General features: G+C 35.1%; 1 protein-coding gene across 1 annotated transcript in view; it reads right to left on the bottom strand.

Moving 5' to 3' along the window:
* RORB (RAR related orphan receptor B) overlaps window positions 1-14,087 on the bottom strand; it is a 255,056-nt gene that overhangs the window by 25,862 nt on the left and 215,107 nt on the right. The window contains exons 5-6 of the mRNA XM_031939553.1: window positions 2,619-2,740; window positions 659-791 (exon numbers count right to left, since the gene is read on the bottom strand). Of these exons, the coding sequence (XP_031795413.1) occupies window positions 659-791; window positions 2,619-2,740 (255 nt within the window). The remainder of the gene's footprint in view (window positions 1-658; window positions 792-2,618; window positions 2,741-14,087) is intronic.

Genomic DNA, 14,087 nt, shown 5'->3' with positions numbered 1-14,087 from the left:
CTGTCAAGGTTGACATAAATCTGAAGTTCCTTAAAGTGATTTGAAGAGAAAGCAATGCATTTTCCTTCCTGCTTAGATAAGGGCATTACTGAATCCAGGACCAAGCAGACTGCTTTTTCAGTTATTTCCTGAGTGGTGGGGTGAATGTGGGTGGAGTATGAACACGTTTTTCCTCTCTTCCCTCTTCTCTTCCCACTACCCCACCCCCCATTCCCCACAGCCGCACTGGCTGCAGGCTATTCTCATTAAAATGATTGGAATTGACCACAGAGGCAGGGCTCAGTTAGCCTGGATTTGTTTCCCTGAAAACCAGTGTTGGTTTTTTTTTTTTTTTTTTTCCTTACGCGCCAGCTCAGCAATTCAGCCACCTTGACACACTAATTACTTGCCATGCCTGTCAGCCTGGGTCTCTCAGCCTCTGCAATTAATGGCTCCGCTTTCAATAAGCAGAATTGCATTTGACTTCAAAGGAGAGTCGAAAGGAAGAACGGGGCATTTTTATTATAGAGAGTTCCCTATGGGAGCTGGAGGACCATGTGTGGGCGGCAAAAATGAGCCGCTTACTGGAAAGGGGATTGATTAGGACCGACACCGCGGTAACTGCCCACCACAGCCTAGTCTAAACTCCACAGGCCCCCATAGTCTTGCACATGCTCACCTGACTTCAGGAGTAGAATCTGATCGTTTTGACAGAGCTCCATGAAACCTGTGATCCTCTTCGCAAACTCCACCACATATTGGATTGCGTGAGTGATCTGAACAGCACACTGTTGCCACAATGCCTCTCTGGTCTTCAAGAGGAGAAAAACACACACATAAAGAGTTAAAGAACGAACAAAGAAACTCTCTGGAGACGAGATAAGTGACACAGAATTGCTGGATTCTTGCTTATCTGTCCCCTGAGCCCCAAGGTGGGAATTTACAGAATCCTCTTAATAAGAGGTAGGAGGTTCGATGTGAATATATCAAAGGTATTGTGCTACTCTGTTTGGACCTTGATAGACTAAAATCATGGGAAAGTGAAAGGGACTAAAATGGGGAAAGGCTTCCAGGACACCTAGTTTCTCAAAGACACTTTCCCCTTTCTTTTCTCTCCTCTTTTTCTCTTCTAAACAAAAGATTCAACTTTTCTTCCTTGAGTAGGGTAAAATAAGCTCTTTGGATTATGTGTAACCATGCATTTTACAGAGCTGTCCTTCTTGCTTCTGAATGGCCCTTACCTCTTAAAATTGCTAGGCAGGTAGAAGCTCAGGTAATATTTACAGGTAGTTAGTATTAGCCCAGGTATATTTCAAGGCAGTTGAAGTTCCAGTAATCCAGTATATAAAGTACTGGGATCTAGAATTAGTAAGACAAGGTTTTTTCCTTTTTTTTTTTTTTTTTTAATCTCAGATTCTACTATCTGTGTGCCCCCATGGGTAAATCAATTATTGCCATTTGCCTCAGTTTCCTTTTCTGTAAAATGGAATTATAATAACATCTACTTCCCAGGGTAGACCAATGAGATAGTTATGTGCAGTACCTGGCATACAATAAGGACTTAATAAATGTTAATTGTTAATAAGTGTATACTGAATTAAATTAAATGAAAAGCATTTGAGGAAAATCAATATGAACAGAAAACTGAAGTTTCTCTCTAAAAACAAAACAAAAACCCATTAACATTTTAAACAAATGAAAACCATATTTTAATAACATAATAGTATAGTGTGTGTGTGTGTGGGGGGGGTAAGCTGACCCAGACTTCATGGGACCATAGAATTTTTGAGCCAGATGAGACCTTTTTTGGGAGAAGGAATTGAGGCTGAAAGAGTCAATTCCCCCAAGGTCATATAGCTTTCATGTGTTATAGGGGTCAGAATCCAGGTTTCCACAAATTCCAGTCCAGGATTCTTTGTAATATTTAGCATTTTCTATGAAATATAAAAAGAGAATGTTTAGAGCTGGAAGGTTTTTTTAAGATCACCTAGGAAAGCCCCTCATTTTTTACAGATGAGGAAACTGAAGCTTGGAAATGAGAAATCTGTTATTCAAAATTAACTAAAATAATCTTTTCATCAACAATGATAGTCTACCTGTAAACAGTTAAATGTGCTTTTCTTTTACCATCATAAGATGTGACAAGAAAGTCTTAGCATGATAGATATAGAGTTGGTAAGGACTATAAAAGGTATCTAGTCCCACAACTTCCTTTTATAGATGAGGAAACTGAGGTTCAGAGACAACTGACTCAGCTAAAGTCAATATATAGCAAGTAGTGAATTCCATATTTGAATCTAGGGTCTCTGAGTCTAAAGCCTTTCCATTACTCTAGGCTGTTTCTGACTCTAAGACTCACACTGAATATTGTTATGACTTTTTTCTTTAAAGAAAAAGAAAGACATTGAATAACCTATTAGTAAATATCTTAGAATGTTCTTTAGAGAGCTCTTTTTCTCTATACTTTCAGTGGATTAAAAATATATATTATTCAGCTATTCCTTCTGTTCATCCTATTAGAATCCTTTACCAACATGGTAAGATACTATTAAACGTTCTAAAAGGTGGTGGCAGGAGGGATGGACAACTACAGGATTACAAGTAAAAGAGGTAAGGCTCTTCACACTTTCTTCAAATACCTTGCTCTGATACGCCTTAATTTCTTCATATGTGTGAGTCTGCCAGGCTAGCTGGTGTAGCTCCTCCATGGTGTATTGACACGTCTCCAAATGGGACTTAATGATGTTCTGTGCAATTCGATCTAGGAGAAAGAAAAATCAATTTGTAGGTTTGGGAATAAAACTGCTCTCTACAAGGAAATCAGCTTTGCAAATATTTTATGTTTGAAAGCAGTTTGGTAACATGCTATTGTGTCAGGAAGTTGTTTTTTTATTTTTTTTTTCCTCCTCCAAATCCTGTCTGCCTCACAGGCTTGAGACAAATTATCTACTTGGATATTTTTCAGAATCACTCTATCCATTAAGAGGATGGAAACTTATACTTGGTGCCCCTTTCCTTACATGCTTTCTGACCCCATTATTGATATCCTTGCTAGTTGTAAAAGATTTCACTTTATTATTACTGTCATTATTGCTATCAAATTAAGCTAAAACAATTGTGCCTTATGTTGTTTGGGCTAAGAATACTTTAACAGTCTTAACACTTCCCTTGAAAACATCTTAAATGAGCTTGGAAAACATGAAAAGTCTTTAAAAGCAGCAATGAACACCGTCTGTCTTCAGTTCCTTGAAGTTCAAATTTGGCTATGGTTAGTAGGAGGTCCCCTAAAAAAAATCACGATCTCTCAGCTATCTGAGGGAATGGCTGGTGGGTACTTTGGGGAAGATGCAGAACATAGGAAAACCAAACTACTTTCAGGGAAGGCAAAGGTTTTAAGCGGCATTTCAATCTTTAGTTTGTTATCCATGCTCTATGAAGCAGAATCTAGGAATACCATTTTGTCTCATCCCCATCCTGATTTCTGATAATTTTCATGATTATGCTGAGATTAAATAATGCCAGAATGGCAAAGAAATATTTAGTATATACAAGTTTGAATCTCAACAATCCAGAATCAGCTTAGAAACAAAACTTCCCCATAGGATACTATGAACATGTGTTTGGCTTAGAACTATGGTATTCCAAACTTGGCCAGAAAATTTGATATATTAAAAGAACTGTGGAAGCCAAGAAGAAATCTCTTGGCTCATAATGGCATTCCTAGTATTATCTCCTGGGTACTCAGATCAAAACTTTGAAGATCTCCTTTCTCATATGAAAGAAAAGTTTTCTATTTTAATCTCTAGGATTGGGTGATTTTATTCATTCCAAGATTTTGAAATTCAGTTTAGATTCAATATCAGAACTCCCTTTTCACCCTTTTCCAGGTGAGGAAGTAAGGAAAAGAAGTAAGACTCTCCAAACTTTCTCCAAATACTTTGCTCTGATACGCCTTAATTTTTTCATATGTGTGAGCCTGTCAGGTTAGCTGGTGTTGCTCCTTCATGGTGTATTGACACCATTTCCTGCCTGGGAGATTTTGAGTTTTGAATCATGGTTCTTGACTAGGAAATGCTAATGGATTTACTGTGGATTTCTAGTTATTTTTTGGCACATGCATTTGTGTATGCATGTGGGCAATTGTGTATGTGTATAGAGGTTTTTAGCACAAAGAAACAAGACATGATTCTATGAACAAATGCAGGAGCAGAGCAAAGATCATGGGCATCAAGGGCATTTCCAGACCAATATATTGTCTAATAAGAACCTTAAAATAACAACAAAACTCACTATAAATATAAACTATTAGGAAAATGCTAAATTGTAGTGTTCTTAGTTCCTGCATTTAACATTTCTACTTGTATTGGTTCCTGGTTTATACAATGCTAGAAAGTATTCCTACACTCATATCTGAAATGGCTTCATTGCCTTCCCTTTTTACTTAAATAAATTGGATTTCACTCAATATTAATTTATACTTTAATAAGAATGAATAATAATAGTTCATTGTTTATGAATCTTGATGATCAAAATGAATGCAAACATCTACAATATAGACATTGGCATATGGTGTCTTAAAAGTCTTAGTATTATTTTCAGTTTAAAAAATGTAAGCTTAAAAACCACATTAAAACTTTTGAATATTCTATAAAAAAACATGTTTTTTTTTTTTTTTGTTGTTGTTGTTTTTGTTTTTCTTTCTGGAAAGGTACTGAAAAGTCTGGAGAGTACTGTATTTGAATTAGAAGTTGATATATGGTCTGGTCCTCAACATTTATTAGGTAGCTGTGCTAGGGGAAAATCCTTTAAGTTCTCTGAGCCTCAGTTTCCTCATTTCTAAAACAGGGTTGGATTTGATGGTAGTATAATAGGTACTAGACTTGGAGCCAGGAAAATTTAATTTCAGATCCTCACTGAGATACTAGCTGTGTGATCCTGAACAACTTGCTTAACTTCCCTGTGTCTCACTTTTGTCATCTGTTAAATGAGAGGGTAGGATACAAGGACTATTAAGGTTTCTTCCAGTTCTTGCTCTGTAGTCTTATGCCTCTTTTCTGGCATGTTATCCTCTCTTTGCCTACTGCTCAAAAGGGTTGAATAGGAAAAAAAATTTCATTAGTTCAGTCCAGTCCATTTCCTGTCGTGCCACATTGCCCTCTCTCATTGCCTCTTGAGCCAGAAAAATTGCCAAAACTGCTTGGAAAAGCAGAAAAGGAAACTGTATATAAAGTCCTCTTCAGGGAGCAGCCATGTGAGAAAGTCTAGACACAAAAGATAAAAGTAAAAGGGCAAAGGAGATAAGAAAATTTGGGGCAATTATGTTCTCTTTGCTGCTTTTGAGTGCTGTGGGGGCTCCTTTGTGCCCATTTTGTATCAGACCCTTTTATTGCCCCTAAACTACAAACTGCTGCATGCAGAAGCATCTTAGGACAAGAGATGGCAGGATGATGGATTCTGAGTTTGTCCAGGAGGATTTGTTGGCAGGTGGAATTCAAACACCTAGAGAAGTGATGTTTATGAGTTGCATTTATTATTCTCCTATGGTCAGTGGATGAAGTCACTCTCTTAAAGATATGGGGAAGAGAACCTGCTAGAAAAGACATCAAGAATTTCCCTCTTGTTTAAGAGATTGTGTGTGTGTGTGGGGCCAGGGATGTGTATAGTGATCAAGGTAGGGGATAGAGGGAAAGAAGGAAGGAGAGAGTTAGAGGAAGAAAAGAGTCATCATTATTGATTTGAAAGGTTGCTTGGAGGCTCTTAAAATATTTAATTACCACAAAGAAGTTAAAAAAAAAATTTGTGAAACAATGCATTTCTCTAATTACTAACCTATGAAAATGTCTCCTTCTTCATAAAATGAGGGCATTGGACTACACAACCTCTGAGGTCCCTTTTAGATTTAATCAATCATCCCAAGCCAATGAAGGCTATATATAATTGTAGCTAACATGTAGCACTTTAAAGTTTGCATAAAACTTTACATTTTGTTTGGTCTTCAGAACAATCCAGGTAAGTAGCTGTTATTATTCTTATCCTCATTTTATAAATAAGAAAACTGAGAATGAGGGAAATTAAGTGATTTTGTCTAGAATTACAGACCTAGTAAATAACTGAGATAAACTTTAAACAAAGGGCTACTGATCCCAACTTCTGTCTATTGCATTACTCAGATGCTTGGTAGATAATAGTCTGGATTTAGAATCAGGAATACTTGGATTCAAATACTGTCTCCTTTGCTTATCAGCAAGTCACTTAATTTCTCTGAACTTCAGTATCCTCATCATATGCTGAAGAATTGTCATGAGGATCAAATGAGATCATGAAAATAAAGTGCTTTGTAAGTTAGAGTGCTTTATAAATATGATCCTTATATCATAGGATAATAATGGAATAACCTATTTCTAAATGATCAGGATCTTAATCATGATAGAATGATATTTGTCTCTTCTATACAAAGGAAAAGGCTTTGAATATACAACTATTATATTTTAAATTGTATGGTAATTAAAAAAATAAAAATAGATTAAAAAACTTTCCTAGAGGACCTTGCAATCTAGATAAGGAATACCCATACCTCATAGTATAGAGACATAATTTATAAAAGTTTAAGCAAGCAGCTTAGCAAGCAGCTTCCACTGTCCAGTGGGAACAGCATAAAATCTGAAATCAAAAGATTTATATTCAAATCCAGTCTCAGAAACGTATTTGCTTAATGACTCTAGGCAAGTCACTTTGCCTCTTCTCCCTCATTTGTAAAATGTGGATGATAATAGCACTTACCTACTAGAATTGTTGTAAAGATTAAATGAGATATCTGTAAAGCACTTAGCACAGTATCTGATATATGGAAAACACTATATAAATGCTAGCTATTATAATTATACTTCTCAATGCTCCAAGAAACTTTCTTTTTTTTTCTTTTATGCCTTTTATGAGGCAATTAGGGTTAAGTGACCTGCTATTTTGTTAAGCTATTAAGTGTTAAGTGTCTGAAGCAGGATTTGAACTCAGGTCTGTGCTCTATGTATCATGCCATCTATCTGCAGCCCCCACCCCCAAGTAATTTCTAAGATGGTGCCTTACAGAGAAAGCATTCATCTGCTTTGAAACAGGAATTTTTTTCCCTAGAAGTGCCTTATATTAATGGTGTCAAACTCAAGATTCCATTAAACCTTAAATAAGGAAACCTTGTAGAGTCCACATTGACAATTTTAAAATTTAATATTACCTATGTTTTTATCATATTTCTATTTGGTTAAAAATATTCCAAGTACATTTTAATCTGATTTAGGTCTACTCCAGAGTGTTGTGGGTGTTAATATTGTTTGATACCTCTACTATACACCAATGAAATCATAAATCTCCTCCCTTACCACTACCAAATCCACTATCACTATCATCACTACCACCACTACTGTCCTTAAGAAATGGTCATTTTTTTCCCCTTCATAACATTCTAGAGTTAAGCAAAGAGTAATAAATGAATAACTTTTCCACAAATGAATAACTTATTTTGCTTGGCTAAAGTTATTTTTTTGTAATAAAATCTTCTGATTTCTTAATTCTGCATACAAAAATGGTTGTCAGCTTATTTTCATAGGAAATAAATACACTGAAGGGAAATGTGAATTTTTTTGTTTATAACTGAGTTGTACAATTTTACCAATTTCTCAATTCTATGCATGAAAACTGTTAAATAAGCTTATTTTTATAGAAAATGAATATACCCAGAAGAAAGGTGACCATTTTTTGTTTAAAACTGCAAATTATATAAGAAATCTGCCAATCTCTTAATTCTGTGTATGAAAAGGGTTAAATCAGCTTATTTTCATAGGAAATAAATACACTGAGAGGAAAGGTGACAGTTCTTTGTTTATAACTGCGAAGTTACAAAATGAGGACCAGCTTGCAGCTTCCAAAATAGCAAGTGACCTTCTGCATTTCTGATTTCAACCGCTCAGCTGGCTTTTCTCACTAAAAGAGCTTATTTTAGAATTCACTGGCCCTTTTCTGCAAGTGGTGCTCTCCAAAGGCTAGAAAGTCGGGGATACATTCCCATTGAGATGCTAGCCTCATTGGAACCCCACATGCCAGCAGAAGCAGAAATGCTGAGGATCTCTTTTAAAACCACCATTCTACTTATTATTATTATGCCCACCAATGACCCAACTCTACCACAAGAAGAGAGAGCTGAGAATCAAAGATATACATAGCGTTAGGGGGTGAAGCCTGTGAACTCCCGATTTCTTTTGTTTTACTTTTCTCATGAGAAAAAATCCCAGTCTTTCCTCTTGGTGATTTGAACCACCCAGTTTTTTTTTTTTTTTTAAACTTGGAGGTATACTTCCCAAAGCACTAATATTCAGCTTCAATTAACATGATTAATGAATTTTTAATTTGCCACTTACCCTTAGGATCTAGAAAGAGTAGCTGACTGCTCAGTTCAGCTTATACCCAAAGTGGAGTTCCTTTAGGGGATTCACTTTGAATTAATGCCAGAGTACCTCCAGAGATTTACTCAGAGCTCAAGCTAAGTATTTTCATTAGGTTTTTCAGGATATCACTATCCACCTGAATCCAGGCTCTTAAAATTGTTTCTACAACAACAAAACAACTAAGTAATAGGTTAAAAAAATTCCAGATGTTCATTTGATCTGATACCAATTAAAATAAAACAAAAAAGCAAAAGAATAATCCAATAGTTTTGGTTGTCATTTCTTTCCTTCTTTCAGTTGACTAGCTTTCAGTAGACAAAGTCTGAGAATTCAGGCTATATCTGTAAAATGGGGACAATAATAGTATTTACCTCCTACTGTTGCTGTGAGGATCAAATGACATAATTGTAGAGTGCTAACCACAGTGCCTGATACATAGTAAATGATATATAAATGTTAGCTATTATTATTTCTACCATTGCCACCACCATCATCATTGTTATTTCTACACTTTCTTGTAAGATTTGCTGTTTCTAAGATGAAACTATTAACACTGTTCAAATAAAAAACATATATCTACCATTGTTACATTTCCTCAAGAGAACATAATTATCATAGGATGATAGATTCAGAATTGAAAGGGACAATTTCTTGGCCAAGTTTGTCTTTTTACATATGAAGAAATTGAACCTCAGAGACTATAAACAACAATAGTCCATGGCCTATGTATCCCAGTATTGTTCCGATAGTATTTACTACAAAGGGATATTTTGTAGGAGGGTTATATGCCTTTACTGATGCTAGACTCAAAAGCTAGATATAAATGTCAGAAAAAAAAATCAAAAGGCCAAAAGAAAGTAAAACAAAATAAAAGAAAAAGGATATTGTGGTGAACTATTTAGAAGCATGAGATTATATCCAAGATCTGGGACAATCCACGTAATTTCCCTTTTGGATAAGGGATATGTGCACAATAATGCTGCATCTGTTGTAGCCAAAAAGGAGAAATATTCCTCCTCTAAGATCCATCCTCCTCTCCTTCCTCCTCTTACACACCTGTGACAGATATCCTCCTCTAGGTTTAGGATATAGTCTTGCTTTCTACTTTCAGGTCTGAAAATTGAGCTCTTCCCTCCCCAAATGAAAGAAATTGGATCATTTTAGGGAAGTTGGAGGGAGTTCAAGGAGTGGAGGGAGCAGCAAACTTAAGTCAGAAAGATCTGATTTAAAATCCAGCCTCATACACTCTCTAACTGAGTGACTTTGGGCAAGATACTGTTTTCTCAGTTTCCTCATCTGTAAATTAAGCTGGAGAAGGAAATGGCAAACCACTCCAGTATCTTTGCCAAGAAAATCCCAAATGGGGTCATGAAGAGTTACACCTGACTGAACAACAAACAAAAGGAATTTAGAAACTGTAACAGAGGGATAAAATACATTTCCTAAGGTCACACAGGTAGTTAATGACAGAGTTTGAACATAGCACTCCAAATTCAAACTCTTGTATTCTTTTTATTGTAAATTATCCTTCTTACTTGGCACAGATATTAGCCATAATATTCCTTGAGTTTTATAAGAGAAAGGTGTCCTCTTAATAGCACATTATTATTAATAGGCTTTTAAAAATAAAACCATAATAAGCATGTGAAATAGTAGCAATTATGATAAAAATAAAAGAGCACTCAAAATTAATAGAAACTAAGCCCAATGTAAATAAAAATATAGATGAGGTCAATGTTAATCAGCAAGTTAAGGAAGGAGCATTTTTTTTTTTTTTTTTGCAATGTTTGGAAATCCAAGTAAGAGTCATTTTGGGCTGGAGAATAAAATTGTGAAATAGAATAGAAAGCTCAAATGAGCAATTCAAATGTTCAAAATGGTGATATGGGAAAGTAAAGAAAAAACCCAAGCAACACAAAACAAATTGGATATTTAATCTGTTTCCCTCTTTGTATTTTAAAGTATGAAAGACAGTTTTGGACTAAAACAATTTTGTGTGAGTGTATGTGTATATGTGTATATGACACATATGCATGCATGCATACAAGACTTTGAAAATTGTAGATCCCGTTCTTGAAAATACTTCCACAACAACAAAGAAATGCCTTTTATAAGAAATATGTTGATGTTTGAAATCAGTTTTCAGAAGAAAATGTCTTTAAAAAACAATAGGAAAAGTTTAATACATTTGGATATGTTGTCTTTTGAAAAAAAATTAAGGAAAAGGAAGGAATAAGGTGATGAGGAAAAAGGAGCAAGAAAAAAGATAAGAGAAGAAAAAATGACTTTTTGTTAACTTTTCTTTTAAAAGTCTTTGGGTAAATCATTTCACCTCTTAGTATTTTATTTTCTCTGGATCTGCCCAACAGCCTGGGGAAGAATTTAACTGCAGGTATATTTTATAAAGAACTACTCTAATGCTTGGCAAGTTCAGATGGTGGGGGCATCATGAGAGTTTCTCTTCATCTTGATTCACCATACTCTTTGTTTTGATTCTTGGGGAGAATTTCTATAAAGTTACTTGGGATGAGAGCATGGCTTATACTTTTAAAAATACAAGGAAAATCCCCCTGTAAAGACCAGGGTCCTTTAAAGTCTACTCTTACTCCACTAAAAACAACAAAATAATAGGGGGAAAAACACCTCACAACCAAATCACACAAAGGACAATTAGTGAGTTTTGACTTTGGACACAAATGGTCAAAGCCTAATTATGGGATTTGCCCATGGCCATCATTAATAATGATTTTTACTACTTGGATTTTGTTTGACATGTCAATTGATTGGGTAATTTAAATAGATGTCAATCCCCTTATGAAGATTTATTCAATGGACTTCTGACATCCATTTCAGAGGGCATTCTTTGGAGGCCATTTCTGTATTTTCAAGTGATTAAACCAACTAATTAAAAACAATAACTTGATTACCTTCAATTATGTTAATATGCTTAGATGATTGAAAAAGAAAACAAATATATTATCAGTGAGAATGGTCCTGTGTCAAGGCAGAAAAATGGAATTTAACTGATCTTTTAAGTAATCCAATCCAGAGCTGCTTTACCTAAGATCTATATTTTCTCCTAAAGTTGATAACTATATTTTAATGAAATTGGTTTACTTGTAATTCCAGTATTGTTGTTGTTTTTGCTCTTCTTCTTTCTTCTTCTTTGTAAAGCAGTTGGGGTTAAGTGACTTGGCCAGAACATGAACTAGGAAATGTTAAATGTCTGAGGTCAAATTTGAACTCTGTTCCTGCTGACTTCAGGACTGGTGCTCCTATTTACTGTGCTATCTAGCTGCCTCATATTTTTTTATTAAACAACAACAACAACATTATTTTTAGAAGGAGTTTCTAGGCCTTCCTGATATATATTCACTACAAAGAAGGTTAAGAAACTCTAATCTAGTTTAATCCACTCCTTTGACAGAAGAGTGGGCTTTTCTTATTCCAAGATTCTTCACTGTTCCCTCAAAAAAAAAAAAAAAAAAGAATTGAGAATTAAATAATGGCTTTCTAAGTTACTCTTTAGATAGGATACAGATTTAAACGATAGTTATTTTTCCCTTACCTAGTAGTTACAGTGCCATATTAAAGCAGACATTATAGGTTTGAGTCTTCTAAAAAGAGATAACCTATGCAAAATGTTTTGTAATGAAACTGGAGGCACATTATATAGAGGGCTGAACCTGTAATCAGAAAGATTAGATCAAATCTAGCTTCAGATACTTGCTATGTGTGTGAACCTGGATAAGTCATTTAGCCTCCTTCAGGCTATTTTCTCATCTATAAAAAGGGATAATAAGAGCACATACCTCCCAGAGTTGTCATGAGGATAATGTGAAGTGATCTCTGTTAAGTGTTTTATAAACCACAAAGCATTATGTAAATTCTAGTTATTGTTCTTCATAAACTAGAAAAACTATTTAATAATAGTCATGATGATGGCAACTGACTTTTATATAGCCATTTTATGTTTGTAAAATATTTTACATACTTTGTCTCAATTAAAGTTTACTACACCTCTGTGAGATAGGTGCTTTTATCACCCACATTTTATAGTTGAAAAAATTGCAGCCCGAACATATGCTATTAAACCATAGCTAATAAGCATCAGAGTAAGGACTTATTCTCTGTAAGTCCAGTATTCTTCTACTCTGCACAGAAGTGAACTCTCCCATAACATGCTTGTTAATCTTTCTAGTACTTTTCTGCATTATCATATCAGTACTGAATTAATTAATTTTAGTAAGTGGCAGTACTAAGTGATCTCATAGTGGCAAGGGTCTCTATGTGGATCAGTTAATATTCCTCTGTTCTGAAGTCCTACATGAATGAAACATCATCTATTTTTTACCATGTGCCAAACACTGTGCTAAATGTTGGAGACACAGAAACAAAAATGAAAATTGCTCTTGTCTTCAAGAAGTTTATATTTGACTGAAGGAGACATCATAAATGGGGAAGAGGAGGCCAGTGAATTGTTTCTTGCAAATCTATCTATACTACTACCACCAAACAATTCAAAGCTCTCACCCTTTTGGTGGCAGGTCACTAATGTGATTTCATGAATGAAGGAGTTATTATGATAGTAGTGTAAGTGCTGTGGGATGCCTGAAAATTATTAAATGCCTAGGATCTGACATCTTTAAGGTCTGGCCTAATTTCCCTGGCTCTTGAAAGTGGGAGCTGCCTGGTGGGAGCTGTTTCTGTAGTCACCACATATTCATCACTTCCCTGCTTCATCTTACTTAGCTACAGGCAGAAACTGATGAAATTTCCTTTTCTTCTCCCTTGATGCAAAATCTTTCATATCTAACAGGACTATTTTTTTTCAGTTGTGTTAAAAAGGAAAATTCTGATCTGCAAGGAGCCCCTAATAATTTCTTTATGTTTTCATTGATAAGTATTTAGTATCTCCTCAGGTAGACTTTGAATTTGGGGTCAAAAATCAATTTGATCCTCTGTCTCCAGAGTAACTTCACTTGAAGCAAAATATTTCTCACAATTTCTGCCCTAAATAATTTTTAAAAAATTCTTTAGAACATTTGTTTAATATGGTAAATGCCAGGGTATGAGGGAAATTCATTATCTTATTTTAACACCATTTAAAATGCATTATGGGTATATAAGCATATATATACACATACACACGCACATTTATATAAATTTCATTTCTTGTAAGAAATTACCAGGATCACCATTATATTGCAGTTGCTCAAACAAGGTCTCAAATCAGGACATTTTCATGGATTGTTACCCCCATGACTAGAAATATCTCTTCTTCCTGTATTCCTTCAAGTCTCAGCTAAAACCTCATCTCCTTGAATTCTAGTGACTTCCATCTACTGTTTATTTCCAAATTATTCTGTATATATATTGTTTGCACATAATTGTTTATCTGCTGTTTCCCCCAATAGATTGTCAGTTCCTTAAAAGCTCCTTAAAGCTGTCTTTGCCAGTATTTGTATCCTCAGTGTTTAGCACAGTGCCTGGCACATTGTAGGTGCTTATTAAATCTTTGTTGACTGAATACCACTAGCTGAGAGTAATGACATTGATAATGAAGAAATATTATTTTGAAATGCCTGGGGCTTGTGCTGGCCCCCTTAGAGAGAATTCTTTCATCAGGTATGTTCCCTTTAGAGCATGACACAACAAAGGAAGTTGAATTGA

This window comes from Sarcophilus harrisii, chromosome 1 (assembly GCF_902635505.1).
Source record: "Sarcophilus harrisii chromosome 1, mSarHar1.11, whole genome shotgun sequence".
Taxonomy (NCBI): domain Eukaryota; kingdom Metazoa; phylum Chordata; class Mammalia; order Dasyuromorphia; family Dasyuridae; genus Sarcophilus; species Sarcophilus harrisii.
The sequence above is the reverse complement of the archived record's forward strand: the minus strand, read 5'-3'. Positions and strand labels throughout refer to the sequence as shown.